Source organism: Osmerus mordax, chromosome 3, assembly GCF_038355195.1.
Source record: "Osmerus mordax isolate fOsmMor3 chromosome 3, fOsmMor3.pri, whole genome shotgun sequence".
NCBI lineage: Eukaryota > Metazoa > Chordata > Actinopteri > Osmeriformes > Osmeridae > Osmerus > Osmerus mordax.
Genome location: NC_090052.1, coordinates 4,792,202 through 4,818,932, shown reverse-complemented (window position 1 = coordinate 4,818,932; position 26,731 = coordinate 4,792,202). Strand labels below are relative to the sequence as shown.

The 26,731-nt window shown below is 50.6% G+C and overlaps 1 protein-coding gene across 3 annotated transcripts in view; it reads left to right on the top strand.

Annotated features, from left to right (window-relative positions):
* Window positions 1-26,515, top strand: part of mrtfaa (myocardin related transcription factor Aa) — a 29,241-nt gene extending 2,726 nt beyond the window's left edge. The window contains exons 3-19 of one of the 3 annotated variants that reach the window (XM_067233003.1): window positions 368-569; window positions 13,013-13,078; window positions 17,821-17,876; window positions 18,009-18,084; window positions 18,391-18,552; window positions 19,861-20,027; window positions 20,137-20,271; window positions 20,534-20,787; window positions 21,512-21,695; window positions 21,897-22,289; window positions 22,449-23,501; window positions 23,634-23,831; window positions 23,935-24,054; window positions 24,408-24,554; window positions 24,791-24,880; window positions 24,995-25,052; window positions 25,153-26,515. In XM_067233003.1, coding sequence (XP_067089104.1) covers window positions 404-569; window positions 13,013-13,078; window positions 17,821-17,876; window positions 18,009-18,084; window positions 18,391-18,552; window positions 19,861-20,027; window positions 20,137-20,271; window positions 20,534-20,787; window positions 21,512-21,695; window positions 21,897-22,289; window positions 22,449-23,501; window positions 23,634-23,831; window positions 23,935-24,054; window positions 24,408-24,554; window positions 24,791-24,880; window positions 24,995-25,052; window positions 25,153-25,724 — 3,897 coding nt within the window. In that variant the 5' untranslated portion in view covers window positions 368-403 and the 3' untranslated portion in view covers window positions 25,725-26,515. Of the gene's footprint in view, window positions 1-367; window positions 570-8,207; window positions 8,717-12,767; window positions 12,897-13,012; window positions 13,079-17,820; window positions 17,877-18,008; window positions 18,085-18,390; window positions 18,553-19,860; window positions 20,028-20,136; window positions 20,272-20,533; window positions 20,788-21,511; window positions 21,696-21,896; window positions 22,290-22,448; window positions 23,502-23,633; window positions 23,832-23,934; window positions 24,055-24,407; window positions 24,555-24,790; window positions 24,881-24,994; window positions 25,053-25,152 lie in introns of those variants that run through there. The other 2 variants (XM_067233005.1, XM_067233006.1) reach the window with 2 other exon arrangements.
* The last annotated feature ends 216 nt before the right edge of the window (window positions 26,516-26,731 follow it).

The window sequence follows — 26,731 nt, the reverse complement described above, 5'->3', positions numbered from 1 at the left end:
CAGCATGGTCCGAGTCTTGGAGTGCTCATGGCTGCTTGTTATGGTGGGTTGCCATGGGGACAGAGTGGGTCCCTCTTGCAGCAGCCATTATTGGGTTAGGGACACCAGAGTGTCTGTTATGTCGTCATTGCTGGGGAGGAGCTCAGAAAACAGGGCAGGAGGGGGGAATACGGCAGGGGGGGATACGGCAGGGGGAAGAAGTAAGGAGGGATGAGGCAACAAGATGATGATGAGAGGTGTAGACATGATTAGATGAGGGGGAAAGGAAGGGAAGGGTGATCAGTGTGTGATGAAGACACTTATCCTCTATCCGTCGATCCTTGTTTTGATGTTATGATGATATAGGTTTGTTTGTTATATCTCGCAGGTCTGCCCGTCGGCCTCCCCTTTCACTGTGGTCACCATGGAGGTCCAGTCAGGTGAGGGGCCACCAGACTCTAGCAACTTGGCTCCTGCTATGTCCACTGGCTCCGCCCCCAGTCCACAGAGTGAAGCTGTGACCAGTGAGCTTCAGGAGCTGTCTCTACAGCCCGCCCCCAACCTGCTGCCCCTCACAGAGAGGAAGAATGGTTAGTTTTCACTCCTGTCAGCTACATGAATGAAGTCTAAATATGGAGTTACTTTATTATGGATATTTTACATTCCCTAACAATGTTGCAAACATAAACATAGTCATACATCAGGAGTATGAAAAAGAAAAGTGCCAATGGATGTTGAAACACAGAAATCCAAAGTTCAACTCGGGTCACAGTTGGCGAATGTCAGTTTAAGCTGTGGTAGCCACAGGGCTATTTAAAGGTGACATGACATGAAAACTTCACTTTAGGAGGTTATTTAACATTAATATGAGTTCCCCTAGCCTGCCTTTGGTCCCCCAGTAGCTAGAATTTTCAATAGGGGTAAACCAAGCCCTGGGTGTTCTTCTCCGCCTTTGAGAAAATGAAGGCTCAATTGCTCTGTTTGAAAATCTCCTCCTTGTGACGTCACAAGGAGGAAGGTTACCTCCCCTCTCTCTGCTTTGCCCGCCCAGAGAATCTGGCCCGCCCATAAGAAACTGAGCTATGACCGTGCAAGTGTTTTTATCCTCTAGAGACATCATGGCTTGCAAACGAACGAAGCATTACATTTGCTCAGTTTGGATGTACAAAGGAAAACAAAAATCTTTTTACAGTTCCTTCATTCGAGCCTCTGAAGACCCAGTGTCTTAATTTTATTTTCTCTGGAAATGTGCCTACACAACTTCTGTTGTAGGCGCATTCGTTTTGTATTTCTGCGCCAAACACTTCAGCCACGACTGTTTCCTCAACTTGAGCTAATACAAAACTGGCCGTTCTGAAATTAAATTCTGGATCAGTACTAACTCCTTCGTCCAGCTACTAACCTCGGACAAGTAAGTTAACTAACGCTATATCATTTTGTAGCTTTACTGTATGTGGTTAACGTTACCTAGCTTGCTACCCTTAGAATGTGGCTGTAACATTAGCTCTGCAGCTAACAGCTGAGTTACTGTCGCTAATGGAAAGGTAGATAGCATCAAGTACGTGTGTGAATACATGCTGTAACGTGAGTGTTGTACACTTCTTTGTTATTTGGATAACCGTTCTGCTGTTGGTGTTATGGCGCGCGCGATATCCGCCTTTCCCCTCATTGAAATGACTGAGTGTGTACCCCTGAAAACCAGGGTTATCAGATGTTCACACTGCAGCGTTTTTTAACGCTCTGCATCGCTTGCCTTCCCACAGTACACCACGCTCGGGGGCGTGTTAGACAAGTTAATACAGAGTTGTAGTTCTCTAAGGTCACTGTTGTAGTCATGGCCAAGCGTGCAGATTTGGGTTCATGTACTCACAATATCGATCAAAATACCACTTTTACACAACATTTATGTAAGTGCAAGATTTTACTAGTGCAAGATTACAGCAGAATACATGTTACGCCACCGGTCACTCAACCAGTCGTTTGTAGGCTGGGCTAGCGAGCTAGCAGTGGCACAGAACAGTCACGTAATGTGACGAGACTAAATTTAAAAGTAGGCTTAGAAATGTTTGTCATGACCAACGGTTGCTACGTTACAAGAAACCAATCCGATTGGCCAACGCTAGCGTTTTCACGCTCCTCATTTACATAAAGTTGAGAAAATCCAACTTGCAATGCTCCGCTCCACTCGCCTTCCCACAATGCCCTACGTGAGCGTCAACGCCTGGTTTCATTGAAAATGAATTGGAAGCCGGCGCCGCCCGCTCCGCTGCAGTGTGAACGCACTGTTACAGCAACGGGGCTACAGCCATTGCGATACATCCATTGTAAACATTAGCGCATGGTGCCGCCCCTCCGCTCCTCATTAGCATTTAAAGCTACAGACACCAAAACGGCGCGTTCTGAGGAAAGCTCCTTGTGGGACTGCTAGTAGTGGCCGTAATTCTGCACCAAGGCTGAATTTCGGGATAGAGACTTCTGATACAGTATTAGAGGACCACTAAGGCCTATATAAAACCATCCAAAAACAGCATGTCATGTCACCTTTAATACTCCGTTAGAAGCCCATATAAAAGTATGCTGTGCGTTATATAAAGATATAGAAAAATTAAGTTTGAATGTTTTTGCATTGACAGTGGCATTCACATGGAAAATAGTTGATTCAGGAATTCTTAGTGAAGGCGTTTCACACACAGATTTGTGGTGTGTAGGGCTGAGCGGAATGGCCTAAAATGTTTATCACGGTATAATTCCTAAGCACTGACGGTAACGGTATATATCACGATATATTAGTTATTCTTAAAATGTCATGACAATGCAATCCGCACCGCAGCGGCTAATCTACCGCACTCGGACGGATTTGGATTGGGTAACTCCGGTGTGTCGCATGTTTTGCAGTGCTTTGCCACGGAAGAGCGACTTTAGCGTTAAACAGTAGCCAACGTTTATGGGATCGCAAGAAAACTGTTAAATATTTGTAGTGAGTTAGCTATAAACAAGTATTACATGGCTGAATACTCGATTATGTTGGCCTACAATAAACATTTCACAATTCTAACCAACCTGGCATTGGATTTGTTAAACGCATTCTGGTAGATTGTTCATATTCGCGCACATGCATAACGCTTGCTTACCCTTGCCAACAAAAGCAGTTTACTCCAATGAATGTTTGCTTCCTCTGGAGGTGCGCTAGCTTGTTTGTTGACTTTCATTGGCTGGCACAATGCGTGCAGCGTCTATGCTTAAATGTTTGAACTAACAAATTTGAACTAGCCCACTAGGCTGTATCACTTGACTTATATTTTATACCAAACAGAAACACTTATTATACATTTATTAATATACCGTGATATCCATGATAATGGAGAGTGTCCTGGTAGTGAATACATAGGAAGTAGACTAATTGTTTCACAGTGCAGTCTTTAGCAAACAAACTGGTTTGATAATAACCCCCCAAAAAGATATTTTGCACCAAAAAAAAACAAAGCATTGTTTTTTTAATAGTTTACTTGACTAATATTTGAGAATTAGCCCAAAAAGACAAAACAACTCGAACCCTGTTCTCAATTGAAATACACTTGTTTGTCATGAGGACATTACCCTGTTCCATGGTGCATGATGGGAACTCTCGCACTCTGGAGAAAGGAGAAGAAGCATCAACAAGCATTGCATGACCATTTATATAGATACAGTAGCTCACACACCTGGCCTATGTGAACTATCAACTCTGCAGTCATAATACAGGGCTGGTAACACAACACGGAAATACATTCTATCTGACTCAGTAATCACAGTTAGACTTTCTTCTGACTTGCTACTCAGTGTACATAGTTTACCTCCCACTCTCTTGCTAGTTGCTTATCTCAGTGGAGAGGAGAGCTCAGTTAAGCTGTTAGAATTTATCAGAGACCTTAGAAGAGGAGGAACAGGGCACATGCATGTGCCCTCAGGGTCAAAGGTCACCTGGAATCCAGAGATTGTGGAGAGTGGTGAGCTGGAATCAATAATCCAGAGGCTCTAGAGGGGAAATAAATACAAATAGCTTACGAAAACCTCAGGCATCCAAACAACAATGGTTTTACTGTAGAGGAGGCTCTGGAACTTAGTTAATTGTTGACTGTAGCAGCATGTCATCTACGCAGTGGACCGTGTAACGAGACTTATCACTTCACCCTGCCGTCCGTCCCAGTCCTGTTCTCTAAGCTGGAGCTGTTTACGTAGAGCATGTATCATACCTCCTACACACACACACGCACAAACATTGGTCAGCGTTTTGTACACAACTTAATATGTGAGTGTGAATGAGTGCTCAACGGGACAGTTTAGTGCCAGATCTGCCTGGGCTCAGGTACTTTGCTGAGGAGGCCTGCGTCCGGGAGTGAATGCTGCTGGACTAGCTGGCCTGTCACTGCTGGACCAACAGCATCACAGAACAAAGCAGAAGAGGTCCGGACTCTGCAGGCCTGTCTCTGTCTGTCCACTATAGTGGCTGACTGTGGATAGCCATGTATAGCATGGAAACGAGAGTGCATACTTATTTTCATATATACATATTCATACACAAATACACAGTAAGTGTCAACATTTGGCACGTGGGAGTCAGGTGGCTGAGCGGTTAGAGAATCGGGCTAGTAATCAGAAGGTCGCTGGTTTCGATTCCCGGCCGTGCCAAATGACGTTGTGTCCTTGGGCAAGGCACTTCACCCTACTTGCCTCGGGGGGAATGTCCCTGTACTTACTGTAAGTCGCTCTGGATAAGAGCGTCTGCTAAATGACTAAATGTAAATGTTGCTTTCAACCGCCTTGCATCTCACACATACAAACTCTCACTCAAACACTGCGTGAATGAGACATTGACTGTTCTGGCAGGTGAGATCAGGCTGGAGGCGTGACTGTCATGGGATGGGACATGTTAAGTGGCCTGTTCTAGGCGCTTGATATCCTGAAGTCTGAGAAAGAGAGGAATCTGGAGATTTGAATTTGTATTTAGACCGAGATATACCGCCACCTGATGGTGAATGATGAGACCACAGAGACAGCAGGAGCAGCAGAGTGAGAATAGGCAGAGCAGGAGGTGTTATCCAGCTTGTATCTGCTTTTACAGCTCCCATAAGTTCCCAGTTTAAATCAGTGAGTTTGCCAGCTTGTATTTGATCAGTGTGTGTTTAAACCAGCATCCAGCAAACGAGCCGCAAACCCGCATCCATAGCACCCAAGCCGCAAACCGCGTGCCTGCATGCGTGCATGCGTGCATGTGTCTATCGGGGTGGGTGACCTGTGAGAAACCCTAGCTCCCATGTGCACAGGTGAAGAGGAGCTGGATATAGCCCCCCTGGCCAGCTGGGCCTGCTATTTAAACCAGCCCTCCTCACCCTCCTCCTCTATACGTGGGAGTGGGGGTCGCCAACATTCTAGAGTGTAGGCCCAGAGAGAAGGAGTTAATTTGAGACTTGTTTACAGCACTACCGCTCCTGTGAAGAAGACCGGGGTGAAGATGCAGAGGACCCTGTCTTCAGTCAGTCATTGACGAACGTGTGTGCTAGAAACAGGCTCATTTGTATTGAGATATTGTCCCCCTCAGATGTTGAATCTCTTTGATTGTTGGGGGGTTTGGTTACTGCAGAGAGATTAAAAGCCTAGCGGAAGTGTGACATACTTGTGGATGATGGGATAGAGAGTCATAACATAGCCAGGGATAAATCGTAAAAGTCTCTTCTTGATCTCTCACATGCGTCCTTCCCTAAACCTGTAGTAAGCCGAAAGAACACGGAGGATCCTCTCATTCCTTCTAGCCGTTGTGTTATGAGAAGGAGTTAAGGAGACACTACGTCGACTTGTGAGATCCAGGGTGTTGTGAGGGAGAAGAGGGGGAAGAGTTGAGTCAGGCCGTTAACCCCCCCCTCCCCCCCCCCCCCTCCTTTTATGACCTCTGACAATCCTTCACCCACAGTGACATCACAGCCATCCCAGTGACGGGTCCCGGGAACACCAACTGGAGGAGAATGTGAGATGGGGACTGGGTGCTCATGTCAGACCTGTAGGAGGGCTGTCTCCAGCTGAACTCTGGTCACTGGGTGCTGGACTGTCATAAAACAAGTGTGGTTTTCCTCACACCTGTTCACTCCACCGACCACGGGACACATCCCGACACCACTTTCCTTCATTTGTGTTTTACTCGTAATCTGCTTCAATGTACTGTATTACACGTGATAAGCTCCTTTTTGTAATATATGGACTTAGTTTTCCACAAAGCAAAAAACAACAACAAGTGTATTTCATTTAAGTTAGAAGGATAGAAGGCCCGTTATGATAAGCCCTCAAGCCTCACTGGATGTTAGACGTTGGCTTGACCGGTCTTCGAAAAAAGCCCCTGTTGGCCTCTCCAACACTATTAACCCATTGTGTTATCTTCGGGTCATTCTGACCCATCAGTCATTGTGACCCACCGTCGTATTGCGGCAACTTTAACGCATACAAAAACAAAGTGAAGCATTTTCTTTTAACCGTTGGGCTGTCTCAGACCCCCCAAATTGCGAAGGTTAAAAGAAAAATATTTTTATTTGTTTTTGTATTGGGTAAAATTGGGTAAACACAACGATGGTTCGTTATGAACCTTTGGGTCATGTGACCCGAAGGCAGCACAAGGGTTAAACATTAGTCTCAATAAGCCACATTACGCTCTGCTGGCTTCGCTGTAAATACAGGGGCATTCCACGGATCCGACCTCAACCTTGGTACTCTGTAGCTACCTGCACAGTCGGCTGGAAATCCACTGACCCTGTATGTGCAGAGCAGACAGCCAGGCAGGCCTCTCCACATAGCAGCCTGACAGGCAACCCTTTGCCGGTCCGATAAACAACGATTAGCTCCCACTTCTGATATAGCAGAATGCAGGTAGGGTGTGTGTTTAGGATGTGCTTAGAGCAATGCAAGTTGTTATTTGCCTTTCCCTATCAGTATTTATGGCTGACATAAGCACACACTGACTACACAGTCTACACACACATACACACACACACACACACACACATGAAAGCAGGATTATCCCTGCAAGCGTTTGGTCGGTGCCTTATCTGCAGCAAGGGGGATCAGAGTCCTGATTCGTTTTCCCCTTCCTCGTCAAAGGGAGCTTTGCCTTATTAGTTTATGCATGCGCTCCAGCACACACAACCTGCGTCTCTACTGTAGTAAAAAAAAGAAAAGAAACATCTCTTATTGACCTAGTTGCAGGACAGCGGATGATAAGTAACCGTGAAGTGTAGGTTAGTAATCGTTGTACAAGATGGGAGTCTTCTTGGTTTAGGGGTTTTCTCTCCTTGACATTGTTTTGCAGAGTGAACTTCCCCAGCTTTGTGAACTTGGGTGGAGAAAAACATTGCTCCACCGCTCCTTTACATGTGTGTGTGTGTTTCAGGCAAATACATACAGGAACACTGGAGTCAGCCCGGCGTTGCAGTTTGAGCAGCGTTTATGCTTTAATGAGAACTGACAGATGAAAGGAAATACAATCACCTTGAAGGGCTCTCGCTGTTCTGCTGCCTGGTCCTTGCACTCTGACAGAGGCTCCCTAATGAGGATTAATTAGACTAACTCCAGTTTGGAGAGAGAGACAGAGAGAGAGAGAGAGAGAGAGAGAGAGAGAGAGAGAGAGACAGAGAGACGAACAGAGAGTGGAAGAGTGCAACAGGGACAGAGAGGGACAGAGAGGGAGAGAGAAAGCGACAGATAGTGAGAGAGTGACAAGGAGCTAGAAAGTAAAAGCGGGATATTTGTTTCTTTCTGTGTCTGTGTAGAAGTTGTTTCACCCCCGCGGATCATTAGCTCTGCCTTACATTACATTACTCAGCTCTCACAGGTGCACACACACACACACATACACTTATGTTGACATTATTGAGCTGAGATCAGAAGTGCTGAGAGAGAGGTATTTGGTGTGGAGGAAAAGGATCAGTAAGAGTGTGTGTGAGTGTGTGTCTACGTCTGTCAAAGGCTGAGTGAGTGAATACAACAGCAGCTGTGACAGAGTGCTTGATCACGAATTCACTGGCATTTGACACACCCACACGCACGCACGCACGCACGCACGCACGCACACCCTTCCACACATACACCTCTCACTCAGTCTGGTGCTGCAGCACACACTGCCTCTCCAAGCTTTTAGCTGTGCAGTCTTCTCCTTGAGCTGATTCCTCTCTCTCTCTCTTTTCTTCTTTTGTATAGTTTTTGTACGTCAAACAGAGGATTGTACCCATTTTTGCTATAGTCTCTTTTTAGGAGGTGGACTTCAAAAGCAATTTAAGTGCACTTTGAATGGACTTTTGGAGAACTAAAACCTAGAGTTTTCCTTCTAGTTTGCAGGGAGAAGGAATCACACATTCCGTTTCATCCGGTTGTATCTTCCATGAATGTGTGTTGGAAGGTCTGTGACGCTACGGAGACTTTCGAAATGCAACCAGACTTACTGCCAGCACTGGATTGAGCTGAGTTCTTAAAGAGATAAACAATATACATACATTTGACTTTGGGACAGTTCTGGGCGTTTTGTGTTTGACTGATATCATTGATGGGACCTCGGCCTCTGCCTCCACTTGATTTATTCATTTGAACCCTGTCGTTATGCTGGACCCCTGCCTTCGCATCGACCCCGCCTCCTTCGGGGCTCCTCCAATGAGCAGCAGCATGGATAAGAGAGCGATACGCTTCGAGTTAGAGCGGCGGGCTTGTCAGAGCCTGAGGGAAGGTGGGAGTCCTGATGCGTACACACTCACACACTTGTGTGTACTCACGTTGAACCATGCATGCAAAATCATTGGCAATCCACTGTAAGTTAAGGATAGATTGTTATCGATGTTAGCTAAATTTATTTATTATTATTTTTATTTTATTATTATTATTATTGCGTTTATTATTGTTGTGATTGTTCGGAACTGATAATGTATGCCACTTTCCTCTATACTTCAGTGTTTTATATTTTTTATTGAAAGGTCACACACACACCTGTCAAATATAGTTTTTGTCGGCCTCTGCTCCATTGAGTGTCTCAGCCTGCTGTGGCTCGCTGTGTGCCAGCGTCAGGTGTTTTCTGGGCTGCAGGTCAGATCCTGCCCCTCGCTGGCCGCAGCCCCACAGCCTGGCCCACCTCCAGACAGGCCTCGTGCCCGCTGGACTGCACGAACCCAGGAACCTGTAGACCCCGCGGCAGCAGCCAGGACCAGGGGCCATGAGACGAGCCAAGCCCCACGGGCACTCGTGTAGCAGGGAGACGCCGAATATAACCGAAGCCTTCGCAGCACTATAAAGAAGTTGTCGGCACATAATGAATTTACGAGGCAGAATGTCAACCCCCTTGACATCGAGTTTGCTGTTTGTCATGTTTCACAGTGGTAATGAAAATACAGAATATGTTCAGCGACTGCTGATGGTGGGGAAGTCATGTTGGCCAACTGTATACAGTTATCCCGTAGGCAATCATTCAGACACATGGAGACACAACATGACGCAAAGAGTGAATCTGAGAAGGCTAGATACCTCAGAGACGGAATTCCAAGCAGAGACCAACAGAGATCTACAGAGAGATACAGCTAGCTGGGAGACATACTACCCAGTCCTGAGGGTGACTGTCCGAGGGAACCCTGATGGTTGGAACTGTACCACAAAGCTTGTCCCTGGGTCTGAGTTGTGGAGCTGCTCCCAGCCCTGCAGCCCTGCCCTGTGTACGGACTCCCGGCCGTGTAAGACCAACCGTGGGGCAGGCTAGCTGCACAGCTGGGCCACCACTGAGAGGGAGGGAGGGGCTGTGGGGGTCACGTGTGTCCTTGCTAGCACACGTCTTGTGTTTCTGCCTTGGGGCAGTTTGTGTGTGTGTGTGTGCGTGTGATTTACAGCAATATTCCTCTAACTCTCCAGTCCGGGCCGGGCAGGGCAGAGGGATAAGGTTCCGAGCTATTACAGCGAAGACCCAAATAGACTCCTGCAGCATGGACGGGAGAGGGTTTCAGGTTGAGAAGGGGAAGAGAAGAGAGGGAGAGGGGAACGGGGGTAGGAGAGATCATAAACGAGTGGGGTTTCACTCTAAATATCGGATGGAGTGATGGAAAATGATCAAATGAAAAGATGGAACATAGAGTAGGAGAGTGTGAGAAACAGTGGAAACGATGCAAAACACCATCGAGCTGATTCATTTCCCTTCACGTTGAGAGAGTAGTTCTGAAGTATTGTACTGCAACAAGTGCGCAGTACAAATGTGCCGATTTCCACAGAATAGATCGTAATTGACACATGTCAGTGTCAGCCTGCTGTTTGTGGGCACAGATCAGTGCCACAGAGGGTATGTGTGCGTCTGTGTACCTGTTTCAGTGAACTCCCTTTATGTTCCCTGAGTGTGTACCTGTTTGTGTATTTTGTGAGGGTGATCTAGAATTCTCAGACTCTTGAGGGCCGTTAAGCATGGTCAGAACTCGGAAGGACATTGTACTCATTTAGAAGACGCTTTAATACAAAGCCACCAGTGGCGGCTGGGACTTTGCAGAGGCCTCCCCGCAAAGTAGGAGCTTGAGGCCCCTACCCTAAATCCACTCAAAATGTATCTCCATCTATTATTTTATACCACTGCCAATAGACTGGTTGCTGTCTACCTTTAACCATAGCATATATTCAGCAATGTGAGAGAGAAATAAAAAAAATAAAAATAACAAAAGCACAATTGCGTCAGCACAACAGCAGCCTATTTTTCATTGTTCAAAACCAAAGACAGCGCTATAGCCTTCTGATAGTTCAGCACCGCCACTGAAATAACACACAATCAATGGAATCAATGGAAAGGAAAAAAATTATTCTTGACAATAAGTAAGCAAGTATATTGGTTGCTGGTGAAGACGTGGTGCTGATAGCTACCTGCTGCTACGGTAGTGTTTCGTCTGTGGAGATGCTGATGGTAGCTTCCTCTCTGGCTGGTCTAAATAAGTGTGTAACCTTTGGGCGTTTTGCTGGAGCTTGTTCAGACAACAGTTTATTGCTGCGCTTTTGAGCACCGCTTGCATATTTTCTTTTACTTATGTCTCTGCCATCAACTAGCAAAACGTAATGATTAGCATTTTTGAAATGTGCGCGTTCAAGAGGCGTAATGGCGTAGTAGTGCACGTAAGATACGTAAAAGCCATTGTTGCCAGATTTAGGGATTTTTAGACTATTTAGCCTATTGAAGTGGATGAAGATCCGTTACGTTGCCTACATTACGGGATTCCTTTACCCGGTAGTTGAAACTTGGGGCTCCGAATGAGCGCCCTCAAAGTTTTGTAAAATACTTTTTAAAATATATATTTTTTTATAGGCCTGTAGGACTAGTCAGTTTTTTTGCTATGCAGGGCGGGGCCCTTTGCGCGGGGGGGGGGGGGGGGGGGTGCTGCTGATGATGCTGGCTAGATGGGTGAGGCTTGCTGCATGGGACTTGCTGGCCGGTAGTGGCTGGCTGGTTCTGGGTAAGGCTGGTTGGTTCTATCTGGTGCTGGGGCTGGCTCATTGCACCACATCCTGATGAAGGTTGTTTGACAGATTTCTGTAGAAGTGCTAGATATGTATATTAAGTATACATTTACATTTAGTCATTTAGCAGACGCTCTTATCCAGAGCGACTTACAGTAAGTACAGGGACATTCCCCCCGAGGCAAGTAGGGTGAAGTGCCTTGCCCAAGGACACAACGTCATTTGGCACAGCCGGGAAGCAAACTGGCAACCTTCAGATTACTAGCCCGACTCCCTCACCGCTCAGCCACCTGACTCCCCTAGTATAACAGTATACGGTATAACAATGAAGAGATGATAAAATATCATGCATTAACAACAACTGTTTATTTAGTGGCAGGACACGTTTAACATATTCCACTCTCTTAGAGACACTTATTCTTTTTGCATAATCTGATTGTCTCTTTTGATTTGCCTTTATAGTGAGTACCGATCTGAGTATTTCAAATGATTATTGGCCGATAATGATCGGCGACCGATCGATCGGAGCATCCTTACCGACTAACCTGACCACATCCACCATGATGTGCACTTAGAACAAGACACACTCAGCGAAAGGTCATCACATGCTTAATATACAGCACATAAACACTTCAGTCACACATATTACCACAAGGCTATAAACATGTTCTCTCACCCCAGGCTAGCATGCTCTGTGGAACAGCACGGGATGATCTGATGTGACCACACACACCCACACACACTCACACAGCCAGACACCCATGCCTGGCTTCACGGTGCATGTGTCTGTTCGTGATTGGCTGTCGGGTGAATGTCGCACCCGTCTCTTGAGACGTTTCCCACCTTGACGGACCACACATTCAGGTCTTACCTATCTGCCGTATTGCTACCTTGATTTGAAAGAAAAAAAACTCCTCTTTGGCCACTTGTTTGCTGCTTAAGTGTGACTCCAGTTGATTTGGAGGACCTCTCAGCACACAAGAAGGCAACGTGCTGATGGAAGGTGTGATCCTGCGGGACTTCCGCGAGCCACGCTACAAGGGCCGACATGATGAGAACATGGATCGCTCTTCTCACTCTGGATCGAACGCAAAACGCCGTCTGCAGGCACGAGTCACAGTTCAAAAACACTGCTGGAGCGAACAGGCCTTCCTGATTCTGAATCAACTTGCAGTAGCAGAGTACCAAGCCTTGTTGTTTTATGAAACCTCCAGAAACAGGAAGTGGTGTGTGTGTGTGTCACAAAGTCTGCCAACTGTGATAACCTCTGTATCGACACTCGCACACAGACAGAAAGGATGAGAGAGAAACACAGAGAGCCATGACGAGGGTCTGCTTCAGGCTGCTGTCTCGGGCCGCTCTCCTATAGGTGATTCTCAGTCTTCTGTGTGGACGGCGGCAGGCTGTTACCTGTATTGTGTTTCTTCCTAAAGAAGAAGGTCAGAACAGGGAACTGTAGGGTGTTTGGTGCTGTCTGGGTTGCTCTTGTACAGTTCTCTCTGACACTGCTTCCTCTCTCTCTCTCTCTCTCTCTCTCTCTCTCTCTCTCTCACAGTTCTGCAGATGAAGCTACAGCAGAGGCGGACTCGAGAACAGCTCGTCAGTCAGGGGATCATGCCACGTAAGTAACCGTCCGTCCGTCTGTCTGAACATCTCTCCCCTGCACAGTCAGCTCCTGCCGCCCTATTGGCTGGCGGATCCTTCTAGATGGAGAGGATCCAGGAATGGCCTTTTAGACTCGGGCTAACTGTTGCTGTTAGGGCTGCACCTGTTGTCTCCTTTAGTTCAAAGCAGAGCATGGTGGACATAGAGGCTGTGGGATACATAGGGTCCACATGTGAAAATACATGAATATATATATACCGACTATATAGTTGATGTTTACAATATAAGTCGGTCGAGTGAAAATGGCTAGCTTGATGACGCATATTATCGCCGTGCACATTTTTGCTGAAGGTTGCAGGGAGACGGGGATGGTAGTGTAGCGCGTCTACGCCTGCTCTCCGTCACCTCAGGGCCTGGCTTCAGAGCAGAGAGGTAGACTCGATCTCGGACTAGACTGGATTTCAGAGAAAATCCGGTCTCAGGCTTCAAAGCCAGACGAATGAAGCTCCTTCCTCTCCCTGTGACTCTGACGGATGTCATGGCCATCTCAGCAGAACGCATGTGTGTCCGGAGCAAGACGCAGAGCCAACGTTCAATCCTTTACACTTCTGTTATTTTATAGCAGATGAGCAGCCGTAAACGTGGACAGTCAACAGTTCCTTAAAGTGAGTAGTTTGAAGAGAGCTACATGAGTACTGGCCCAGATCTTAGATCTCAGATCTGAGAAGCACTTTGGCTCGCCGCTTCTTTGCATTGTCTACAAGTTGTCTGCTTCTCTTTACGGTCAGCTAAGCTCACTTTCTCTATTCCTCTCTTTCAAATCCTCTTTCCGCTTTGTTTATGGGGGAAGCACTGCGAGCTGGAGGTAAGGTAATGTGTTTACTGTAGATACATAAATACATGCTGGCGTTCCTGGAATTGAACACATTTATTTAACTGCACACACATATACACATATAAAAATCTAAATATATATATACACACACACACACACACACACACACTTTGTCTCGTCACATAGAGAAGTCACACACTCAAGAAGCCAGCGTTATCTTTAGAGACAGACAGCTGTAGCATTCAGCCCAGAGTTGAACCAGGCCACAGCCTCATCCGTTTTGAGACAACATGTTTCAAAAGATGTTCATGATTATCTGTCTATGTTGACGGAAGGACGACCGCTGTTGAGTTTTGTCGTGTGTGTGCATGAGTACTGTTTGTATGTGTTCTGCTTGTCAGGCTCGGTGAAAGACGTCATTTGAGCAGTGTCATCTTCAATTCCAGCTTTCTGGTACTTTATTAGGAACACTGGCTGCTAACAAGTCAGTTTGATTTAATCCAATTAGAGCTCCTCGCACGTATGACACACAGAAAGAGCCAGCATGTTCCTCCACCAAGTTCTTTTGAAGCGCAGAGCTTTGGTGTCTTCTGGGCTTGTCAGTAGACAAGTGGAGCCAGAGATGACAGCAGCATCGACACAGTTTCATGGCAGAAGCCTGTTGTAGGTGGCAGTTGGTTGGCCAACAGGTCGTGTTCTCAGTAAGGCCTAGTCAAGGCCTCCAGAATTGCTCATCCGCTCTGGGCACGCGGCCAGTGATTCATATCAACCTGGGCCTGCTATTGTGTCTTCTGTATGAGTCAGAACTCAGAAGCGAGAACAACAACCAGAGCCTCTTGATGATGTCTGTTTTGGTGGGCCTGAAAAGGAGATAAAGTGTAGAAATGGAGCAGATGGATGTTATTGTCTTTACTCCAACAACCCCCCCCCCCCCCCCGCCCACTTCTCTCGCCGTCTCCTCCCTCCTCAGTTCCCTCTTTTCTCCACCTTTTCCCTCCATGCCGCTGCCCAGCCTTACTTCCTCTTCCTGCTCCACCCCTTCACTTTCATTTTGGGGGGGGGAACACAGATGAATTATGTCCACGACGCTGATACGCTTCAGTTGTTAAGTGGGCAGACTGAATGAAAGCTGGCTGCTTTCTCTGGGTTCTCCAGGCGGCCTTCCAGACCTCCCAGGCCCCTCCTGCACTTCAAGAACAAGACCATCTCGAAGGATCCATTTTGGGGGAACATTCTTTTGTCTCTTGCTCATTTAACGTTCCAATAACAACTTCACTCGTGCTTGTGCAAGGGTTGTCACAATAGTGTAGTGCTAGCTGTCGTGTAGTATGGTGTTGTGTAGTTGTAATGTAGTGTAGAGGCTGGTAGACAAATGATTGTTGCGAGTGGTCTTTGTACGTTTCCACATGGCAGTCCTACCACGTGGTCTGTATTGTATGTGAAATAGAGGTAATAAAGAGTGAATTGTTCTTCATGGTAGATGTGTGTGCATGTGTGTGTGTGTGTGTGTGTGCTCGCCAGCCCCCCAGTGAGCACGGTTGAGCGGCCGTGGTGTGCTGGGGTGTGTTAGGTTCACCCAGCATGACATACTTGGCTATAATAAGCATCCACAGCGATACCCAAGCTCACATGTTTGTGATACCAGGCCTAAGACACACTGTGCCTATAGTAAACCTCCCCGGGGGAGGACACACGGGCACCCGAGCTCGCAGAAGTGGCTGTCGCTTAGCTCACCCGTCGACCATTGCGAGTCGCGGCGGCTGAGAGAGTTCCGTTTGCGTGTGCGGTTCTTTCGCCCCAACCGCTAAGCGTGATACTGACACGGGCAGGTGGTAGCATGGGAGAGGCATGACCACAGCTCATTCGCTCTTCCTAGGGTACCTATTGCCCTCTGGACTGGCTGTGTGTGTGTGGCTCTGGGATCAGGAGAGCTGCCCGAGTCTTTGTGCAGGAGGCTGGTGATGTCGCAATCTTGTTGGCCAGTGATTGGGCAAACTGTAGGGTTAACGTTGTAATCGAAGAGGTCCCATGAATGGAATGTCCCAGAGTATGACACCAGTCCCAGCTTGTGTCCGATTGGTGGAAGTGAGCAGGCAGGTGAGGTTTCTGATTGGTCCCCGTGTGTTTCGCCTGTTAGGGCAGGTTTCGATCAGGGGGAGGAAGACAGAGGGAGGAAGGAAACACACACACAAACACACATACGCAAATACACATCAGCCCAAACGAGTGGCAGCGTGCCGAGCTGTTGGGAGCCGCTCCGTGATGTCGTCCAAACTGCACCTACATCAGTCTGCCTCCATCCCATGGCTGCGGTTCTCTTTCCTCTTCCGCGTCAGGTCCAGCTGCCTCCAAAGAATAATCCCTACGCAGAAGCTGGGTGTGGGGAGGGGGAGTGGGGGGGGGGGGGGGGGGGGGGGCGAGGAGGTGGGGTTGAGGGCGGGTGGGGGGGAGGGGAAGGCCCGCAGTATGATAATGCAGGCACCCAGGCAGATAAAGAGGTCTTTTTGCACTGACCCTCTCCTCGCCCTCCCACCCCCACCCCCCCCCCCCCCCCCCACCGGGCTGACTGACAGGCCCTCTCGACCCCGCCTGTGGAGGCCACCTACCCCCTTCACTCCCCCCTCCTCTCCCTCTGCCCAGGGGGGTAGGAGTGATGTGCTGATGCTCAGCGGGGTGCACTGAGGCTTGAGTCTGGACCGCGAGCCTGGCCTGCGGCCAACTGACCCGCCAGGTCACCTCTCTGGTGGGGCGGGAGGGAGCAGGGGCCTGACGTGTTAGTGACAATGTTGGTTTAGCGTACTGTCTCTTTATCTCTCTGTCTCTCTTTCACGGTGTCTCTCTCTTATCGCCGTCGCTTTCTCTTTCTTTCTCTCTCTCTCTCTGGCCTTCTCTCTCTCTCTCTCTCTCTGGCCCTTTCTCTCCTTGGATTTCTCTCCCTCTCTTTCTGTCTCTCTCTCTTTCACACACACACACACTCTTTCTCTCTGTCTATATTTCCTCTACTCCTGCTGTCTCAATAAGAGGACACAGACTCTAATGGAGGTTAGCTTGTCGCTCCTCTGCAGACAGAGAAGGTGTGTAGGTGGGGGAAGCCTCAGTTCCACCTTGCAAGTCTCCCGGTTTTGAAAACGAGAGATCAGAGGTGTCTGCGAACAAAAGCACTTGTTGCCACAACCTCAGACGCAGAGGAAGCGCCGCATTGACAGGATGCTGACAGCACGAGCTGCCGTCATCGACCTCCACCTGCTCAGTCCATGGCTGGGAGCCCACAAATGCCAACTTGAGGCCCCGTTTTCGAGGCCACGCCGTAGTAATGTGTCGCGTTTGGGTTAAACAGCCCAGTTTGTCAAGAGTCAGACTGCTTTGCCTGTTTAACTGTGGAGTTAAACAGTTCTGTAGCCAGAGGCTGCTTCCCAGTTCTGCACCCTCAGTGGAAAACGTGTTAGAGTAGAACGCTTTGAAGTTGGCATTCCATTAAATGCGCGCACACACACACCTGCATGAACACACGCACACACACGCATTGTAATGACGTGCTGTTTGGTAATGGGTGGTGCATTCAGCCATTGAATGATATGGTCACTGCAGAGGATGGCTTTATGACTATAGCTATGCTGCTAGCTATGCTGAGGTATGGTTGGGTTTATGCTGTGCTGGCTACAGGCCACCAGCCACTCACTTCTGTGTGGGGAGGGAGAGCAGAGAGAGATGGTGAGTCGTCCTGCCTCCGCACTGAACCCCAAGGACTTCTCCTTCTGCATGCTGAACATGTTCCCGATTCAACATCTGTACACTCCATCCCGTTAACGGCCCCCTTTGATCTCTCTCTCTCATCCTCTCTTTCCCTCTCTATGCTCTCTCTCTCTTTCTCTCTCCCTCTCTCTGTCTCTCCCTCTCTCTTTGTCTCTCTCCCTCCACACCAGCGCTGAAAAGTCCGGCCGCCTTCCACGAACAGAGACGTAGTTTAGAGCGAGCACGGGTGAGTCTCCTCCCAGAATGCCCGTCTCTGTCTCTCCATCTCCCATCTCCTCTGCTGAACTCTCTTTAAACCTCGCCCGCCTCCCCTTCCCCACTGTCCTGTCTCTCTACTTCCTGCCCCCCCCCCATCTAGACTGAAGACTATCTGAAGAGGAAGATCCGAAGTCGGCCTGAGAGGGCGGAGCTGGTCAGGATGCACATCCTGGAAGGTGAGTTTCAGACACAGCGCCCCCTATCCTCACCCCAGGGAAGGCTGACTTGGCACCTCCAAAATCCAAACTCTCAAGTTACCATTTCCTCTTGGTCACCAACTATCTTTGGTCCTGCGCTTCTAGTATGTCTAATGTTCTGTGTGTGTGTTTGTGTGTGTGTGTGTTGGGGGGGGCGTGTCTGCGTGTGTGTGTGTGTGTGTTTGTGGTGTTCTGTGTATCTGGTGTTCTGTGTATCTGGTGTTCTGTGTATGTGGGGTTCTGTATGTGTGTGTGTGTGTGTGTTATGTGTGTGTGTGGATGTAGAGACGTCTGCAGAACCGTCCCTGCAGGCCAAGCAGCTGCAGCTGAAGAGAGCCCGTCTGGCAGACGACCTCAACGATAAGATCTCCCACCGGCCGGGTCCCATGGAGCTGATCCACAAGAACATCCTGCCTGTCCACAGCAGTCTCAAGCAGGCCATCATAGGTAACATCATACACTCCTGTTGGAAGGTTATAACTAGGTTATAACTGCTATCACTGTTATAAATACTACAGCACCATCAAGTACTGTTACAATAAAGGGTTGTTACTGCTTCATAACTACGGCAGCCTCAAGCTAGCCTGTTAGCTGAAGCCCTGGACGCCTCCAACTAGCATCGTACAAAGTCAAAACATACTCCCGAACATAAACACACACAAATCCCCTCCAAATTGTGTCGACGCACATCAATCCAGAGTGCCCAGGTCGGCTTCCCTGTAAACCTTCTGTTTGACAACCTCCTCACGTAACTTAAAGAGAGCAGAAAGTACCGCGATTGCAGTCACTGTACGCCCCAGCAATTACGGGGACGGGGACGGGGACGGGAGGACGGGGGGGACGGGGGGACGGGGGGTGGGTGGGTCGGCGATTGATGGATGGTGAGATGAGGGTAAACCCTGCCCTGCAAAATCCAACATGCCCGCCCCTCCGGGGGGGGGGGGGGGGGGGCGCCTGGCTGTCGAAGGGCCTTAATAACCACAATCAAATTACAGCAGGTAATATCCTGAGAGAGCAGGGATGTGACCTAGTCATGCTGCTCTCCACACGCCACACACACACACGCACTAATACACACACAAATACTCTCACACAAACGCACACACACAGAGACATGCGCAAACACACACACACTGTCATACACACAGACACATACACACACACTCACTCATACGCACACCTAAACACTCTGACACAAACACGCACACAGGAACACAGAGACCCACGCGCACGTACGCCGGGGTGTACCCACACGCGCACACGCAGGGAGGGGGGGGAGCGGTGGTTTGGGGCTGGCAGGGTATTAATCAGCCCCGTGGCGGTTCTTCATCATCTCCTGCTGATGGGAAATGAACAGGCAGCAGCGGGATTCTCCGAGTGCTCAGACTGGCTCCCGTCACTAAATACATCATCAATCATGGTCTTGATCACAGGCCTGCGGAGGACCCAGCTACCTGCCCAGCACACAGACAGCGGGGGCCGAGGCTCCCGGCACACCTGCCACTGCTGGGGCTACAGGGACACAGGTAGACAGAATGACAGGCAGGCAGAGAGACAGACAGACAGAGAGAGAGAGAGAGAGAGAGAGAGAGAGTGATAGACAGAGAGGCAGACAGGAACAAACAGACAGATAGATGGTTGGTAGAGAGACAGTTGATGCTGGCAGACAGGAGTCTACCGGGGGAGGACGATATGTTCCTCGTTTGTGGTCATGAATTTGGATGAACTTCCTCCCTTTCTCTTCTCTTCTTTCAGAGACGGACTTCCCTAAGGTGGCGGGGGAGAGCTCGTCATTTGAGGAGGACAGCAGTGACGCTCTGTCTCCTGATCAGCTCATTGGCCAGGATTCTCCGCTGGGGGCGGGCCCTCTACCCTCCCCGACCGACACCCTGGGAGGAAACAGTAACCCCTCCCCCACGCAGGTACCAAATTGCTCAGAAAAAAATCATTGAGAGACCTACTGAGATCTACTGAAATCACAAATGACCTTCACGTAAGCGTTTCCATTAAAGGGGCCGTTTGTCTTTTCAGTTTCTCAACCAGGTGCCACCCCTTCCTCCTCCTCCTCCTCCTCTTCCTCCGGTCTCTGGCCCCGCCCAGGCCATGAAGTTGACCAATGGGACTGCTGCTCTCGCAGCTCAAAGGACCCCACCAGCTCAGACAAAGGTGAGTGACTGTCAGCACAGCCAACCAGGTCTCTCCCTCTCTCTTCAGACAACCTCCCGCTGACCACTTCTTCCTTCAACCCCCTCCCACCCCCTCCACCCACACACACTCCCTCTCTCCCCTCTCTCCCCCTCCCTGGTCCCCCCCCCAACACACACACACATCCCCTCTCTCCCCCCTCCCCCTCCCCCCCCCCACACACACATCCCCTCTCTCCCCCCTCCCCCCACGCACACACCCCCTCCCCGGTCACTCTCTCCAGTCCCACTCCAAGTCGAACTCCGACCGCCCCCCCCAGCGCCCTAAGAAGGCTAAGGACACCAAGCCCAAGGTGAAGAAGCTCAAGTACCACCAGTACATCCCCCCGGACCAGAAGGCCGAGCGGGAGCCGCCCCCCCAGCTGGACTCGTCCTACGCCAAGATCCTGCAGCAGCAGCAGCTCTTCCTGCAGCTGCAGATCATCAACCAGCAGCAGCAGCACTACAACTACCACACCATCCTGCCCGCTCCACCCAAGTAAGACAGGCTGTGTGTGTCGTGTACGTGGGTGGGTGTAGTGTGTGTGTGTGTGTGTGTAGTTTGTCTGTGTGTAGTTTACATTTACATTTTGTCATTTAGCAGACGCTCTTATCCAGAGCGACTTACAGTAAGTACAGGGACATTCCCCCCAAGGCAAGTAGGGTGAAGTGCCTTGCCCAAGGACACAACATAATTTGGTTGGCATAGCCGGGAATTGAACTAGAAACCTTCTGATTACTAGCCCGATTCCCTAACTACTCAGCCATCTGACTCCCTGTTTGTGTGTAGAGTGTGTAGTTTCTGTGTGGTTGTGTTTAGTGTGTGTGTGTGTAGAGTGTGTGTGTAGTTTGTGGGTGTATGTGGATAGGTGTAGTTTGTTTGCGTGCAGTTTGAGTGTGTGTGTGTGTAGTGGGGTCAGATGTCTGAGCGGTTAGGGAATCGGGCTATTAATCAGAAGGTTGCGAGTTCGATTCCCGGCCGTGCCAAATTACGTTGTGTCCTTGGGCAAGGCACTTCACCCTACTTACCTCGGGGGGGATGTCCCTGTACTTACTGTAAGTCGCTCTGGATAAGAGTGTCTGCTAAATGACTAAACGTGTAGAGTGTGTGTGTGCTTTTTTGTGTGCGTGTCGTTTGTGTGTAGAGCGAGTGTGTGTATGCGGGGACAACACTAGTCGCAGTGCATTGCAACGTTGTCTCATCCCTGTCCACCTCTCTCCAGACTGTCAGATCAACAGCAGCCTCCCTCTGCCACCCCCGCCTCCTCCACTGGCCCCACCGCCTCTCGCACTGCCTCCGCCCCCTCATCAACCCCGTCCAATCAGAGTGCTCCAAACCGTCCAAATGTCTCTCTCGCAGGCGGGGCCAAGCCAACGTCTTTACCTCCAAACCTGGATGAAATGAAGGTCAGTGAGAACGAGAGGAATTATATGGAGTTACCTACGTACAGGCTCAGTATATCGACATAGAAGCTCACATCTATACGGAAAGAGAACATTGCACAATTGGTCCACTGCCGTGACAACGGCAGGAAACCGACGGCTCATTCAATCCCCTTATTTTGACTCCCGTTTCCCCTCCCGCCCGCGCCGCCCTCCTCTCCCCAGGTGGCGGAGCTGAAGGCGGAGCTGAAGATGAGGAGCCTGCCGGTCTCAGGCACCAAGAACGACCTCATCGAGCGCCTCAGGAACTACCAGGAGCTGAACGGAGGCAGTGCTCCGGCGCCACCAGCAGGGGGAGCCCCGTGGCCAGGGGCCGCCTCGTCCAGAACCAACCTGTCTCACAAGCAACAGAAGCCGTCCTCCTCCGTCCTGCACCAGGCGGCAGAGAGCGGCACCCGGGTAACAGGCGTCCCGTTCGCCGCCACGGCGCCCCATCACGTGATGCACTTTGGCAGCCCCGGCTCCTCCCCCCCACTGTCCCCCGCGCCCTCCGACCGCTCGGCCGCCGCCATGAGCCCAGGCGACACCAGCTATAACGCGGACACCTTCGGGGAGATGGTGGGTCCACTGTCCAGGGCGATTGAGTTTTCCGAGTTGATGATATCGATGAGGAACATGATTAGAAAAGAAAATTGTGATGGTGATGGTTACTAGTAAAATAATACTATACTGTACCTCATTCATTAAATTCCTGTTTTCATGCCTGTTTCTTCTCAGGTGAGTTCCCCCCTCACTCAGCTCAGCCTCCAGCCCTCCCCCCAGCCCCCCGTCACCATCAAGGAAGAGACCCCCTCCACCCCCTCCTCCTGCCACTTCTCCTGCCTCGCCCTGCCCAAGCCCCGGCCCCGGCCCGGCCCCGCGGGCAGACTGGCGCCCCCTCTCGACAAGGACCAGATGCTGCAGGAGAAGGACAAGCAGATCGAGGAGCTGACTCGCATGCTGAGGCAGAAGCAGAGGCTGGTGGAGACCCTGCGCTGCCAGCTGGAGCAGGGGAAGAGAGGAGGCGGAGTAGGGGGAGGAGGAGGGGAGGCCGTGGTCCTGGTCCGTGTGAAAGAGGAGCCGCCAGACCTCCCCATCATCTCTTCCTCCTCCTGCCCCGTCCGTCCCCCGCCTCCGCCCCCTCCCCCGCCGCTCCCCGTGGAGGTCGGAAAGGTCACCATCAAGGAGGAAGCCAGCGACCCGGACGAGGCCGCCCCCGAGTCCGTGCTGACGGAGAGCCAGAGGCAGTTCCGCCCCGCGCCCGACGAGGCAGCCCCCAAGCACGTGCAGGTGAAGCCGGAGCACGTGATCCTGCAGAGCCAGAGGCGGCTGGAGGAGCTGCGTCTGCAGCAGACGGCGCTGCAGCTCGGTGAGCTGCAGGCCGCCCAGCAGCAGGCCCTGCAGCAGCTGCTGCTGCAGCAGCAGCAGAACCGGCAGAACCAGCTGGAGAACCTGCAGAACCTCCAGAGGCGCTCTCAGCAGAGGAAGAAGAAGTCCCACAAACAGCAGCTCAAACAGCAGCAGCAGCAACAACTGCTGCTCAAGCAGACCCAGCAACAGATACAGACAAAGCAGTCCCAACAGTCCCAACAGCTAATACAGCTGAAGCAGCAGCAACAGTCGCAACAACAGCAACAGCTAATACAGCTGAAGCAGCAGCAACAGTCGCAACAGCTTATACAGCTGAAGCTGCAGCAACAGCCACAGTCGAAGCAGCAACAGTTGTTGCAGACTAAACAGGAGATGCACTTACAGCAGCCAGAACAACAACAACTGCTCCAGTCACAACAGGTCGGTACACCGTCCAGTCTACAACTTGGGCCTTGAGTCAACCCTCTGGTCTGGTCATTTCCAGTAGTGTTTTTTTTTGTTCACCACCCCTTACTCAAAGCCTGACTGTTCTTCAATGTATCTCATCTTCAGATATCCCAGGTGTTCCTAAACCAGCAGACTGGGAGCAGCTCTTCCTTCCCTCTAGACCTCCTCAAGACACACTCCACCCCAACCCTGGTGACCGACAGCAACGGCAACCACTTCCTCATTGCACTGACCAATCACACCACTGAGAACCAAGGAAGTGACGCCCCTCAGGGGAAGCTGGACAATCATGTCAAGTTGCAGGTACGTGGCCGGGTCCACCCGCCTTCTACACTCTCATGCCCTCGGTCTTGTCATTTGCTGTCTCTTAAGTTGTATCTCTCATCGCTATCTTCTCTTCCACCAGACACTACCGTCCCCTCCCACCAAGCTGCCTAGCCAATCCCCTCCTCTGCCGTCGAGCACTGACACCAAATCAAAACCGAGGAGCACCACATCAGGCCTTGGGAAACAGCCAACCAGAAAGGTGAGCTGGAGGTCACGAAGTTCACGTCTCCTCCCTGTCATGAGACTGAGAGGTCAATGAAGACCTGTCCTGCTGGTGAATGCATGTTCTCTAATGTTCCAATTAATCCAGGGTGACTCCAACGGGTCCAATAACGAAGGACTATATAAATTAATGATGTAGACAGTGAACGGCGACACAGACAGCATCCTTGATAAGACCCATTGACTGCTGTCATGTCATATGGTTCATTATTATGCTAATTAACCCAACGACAGTCCTCATCACAGTGATTTATATTGGTAGCCCGAGCACCGAGGCCTCTGGTTCATTTGCACGGAAGCTAATTGAGATTAATTTCTGGTTTGGGGCAGGGACAGAAGGCGGGGCTTCGGGTGTCGACCAACAACTCGCAAGGGGTGGCTCTCTCGTTCTCCGCCCCGCCCAATCTCCAGCCTTTCTTCCTGGATGAGGACTCAGCCCCCTCAGGGAAAGATGTCCCGCCTTCGCCAGCTCTGAAGGTATGCTAACTTGTCATGGAACTACTAGCATACTAGCTAACAGAACGATACTTTTAGGCTGGGTCTTCTAACTCTTTGGACAGCTTGTTGTACCAAATCTATGGGACCGCAGTTACTTTAGTACTGGGTGGCAAAGCCATAATGACAGGGCAGGACTGACTGATTCGACGTAGTTTGTGAAGGAATATAATGTGTACGCGAACCGAAGAACCAACTGTCCCATTCCCTTCTGTCAGGAGGAGTGTTCTGATCTGGACCAGCATGCCCTCTTCAGCCCCCCCTCCCCTGACGCCATCAAGACCTGCCCCTCCTCTCCGGATGACAAGGTAGCCAAGTGTTCACCACAGCCATTCGAGTTATCGTTTGGTGTCCAGGTTCACCTGGCCAGGGGGCCCATTCAGGTCAACTGCAAACTAACCATGTGTCCTTCCCGCTCACAGGAGCATGGCTCCACCCAGCACATGGACGACCTGTTCGACATCCTCATCCAGACGGGAGGTAAGAGACGGAGCCCGCAAACATGGTCCATTGACTCTGCTGTCCTTGTCCTCCCCCTTGTCGTTTGAATAACGCTCTCCATCAATCTCTCGTTTACCAGAAATCTCCGCCACTTTCAAGCCGGCGCCGGACCCCTCTCTGGCCCACCTCCGGGCCAACACTCCGGCCTCCTCCCCTTCCTCCTCCCCCCTGCAGCTCCATCTCCCTCCCCCCTCCCCCCCCGACCCGGAGACCCCCCCGCCACAGGCCCCGACGGAGGAGGGGCACCAGGTGCCACCCACCACAGAGCAAGAAGACGTTAGCCGCCCAGGAAGCGGACGTCTGGAGGACTTCCTGGAGAGCACGACCGGCAAGCCCCTTCTAGGGGTGGAGCCTGGCTGCCCTTTGACCTTGATTGACGACCTCCACAGCCAAATGTTGAGCACCCCCAGCATCTTGGACCACCCGACCTCCCCCTCCCCTATGGACACCTATGAGCTGGGCTACCACCCCAACCCCCCCAACCTGGACTTTGGAGAGCAGGCCCTGGACAGCATGGACTGGCTGGACATCACCATGGGAGGAGGGGGCAGCAATGCCCCCAGCTTGGCCCCTCTTGGGCCCCCCAGTGTCTTCTCCACAGACTTCCTGGATGGCTCCGACCTGCAGCTCCACTGGGACTCCTGCTTATAGCCCAGAGAGAGCAGCTGCTGGCCTCAAGTACTTTATACAAACACTGTCACACACTTAGGGTGCGCTTGATTTATCTTCCCCGAATGGCGACAAAATCTGGGACATCTACAGGTCCTGTGAGGGATAAACAGTACCGGTCCAGAACTGTGGAAGCTATGTATTCAGATGAAGTGCTTCTGGGTAGACCTGAGGTTGCAGATACGGAGCCTGCTACTGTTATATTTTTGTTAGACTTCCTTGTTTTCACTTTCACGCAGCAAACACACACTGGTGTGTTGGAATGTACAGAACACTGAGCTCTGTCTCACACACACGTACTCATACGAAGAAACACACACTGATTGCCTTGTGTGTGTGTGTGTGTGCTCTCACTTCCTCCAGTATAAAGCCAGCCCCTTTCCCTGAGCTTACACAAGTACCTTTGTTACAAACCTTGTGTCTGATTGGCTGTCATGGGGAACAAGCTTTGATCTGGTGTTGAATTCAGGGCCTGTTGACAGGTTTGCTGCATACCATGAACCGTGATATTTTTTAATTGCCGTGGTTGAAAGACGGCCAAGTCATTACCTGAATGTGCTCGAATTGCGTCCTACTTTTTAAAGGTGTCGATAGACAGAGCCAGAACAAAGCCAGACCTACAGGCCACAGCTACCAGAGCACCGGTGGTCAGATATGATGCCTCAAACATCCTGCTGTCGCTTGGCTTCATAGGCTTGTGTGTCAGAACAGGACCCTGGTGTAGCAGTCTGGAGACCATAGCTCTGAGGGAGGACTGTAGAAGGAGCCATTGGCTGGGGAGGGGAGGCTGGGGAGGGGAGGCTGGGGAGGGGAGGCTGGGGAATGGAGGCTGGGGAGGGGAGGCTGGGGAGGGTGGGGTGGGGAGGGGAGGGTGGGGAGGGGAGGCTGGGGAGGGTGGGGTGGGGAGGGGAGGGTGGGGAGGGGAGGGTGGGGTGGGGAGGGAGGCTCTGTAAGATGCACAGATAGTGTTATCTCCTGAGTTTTGACAT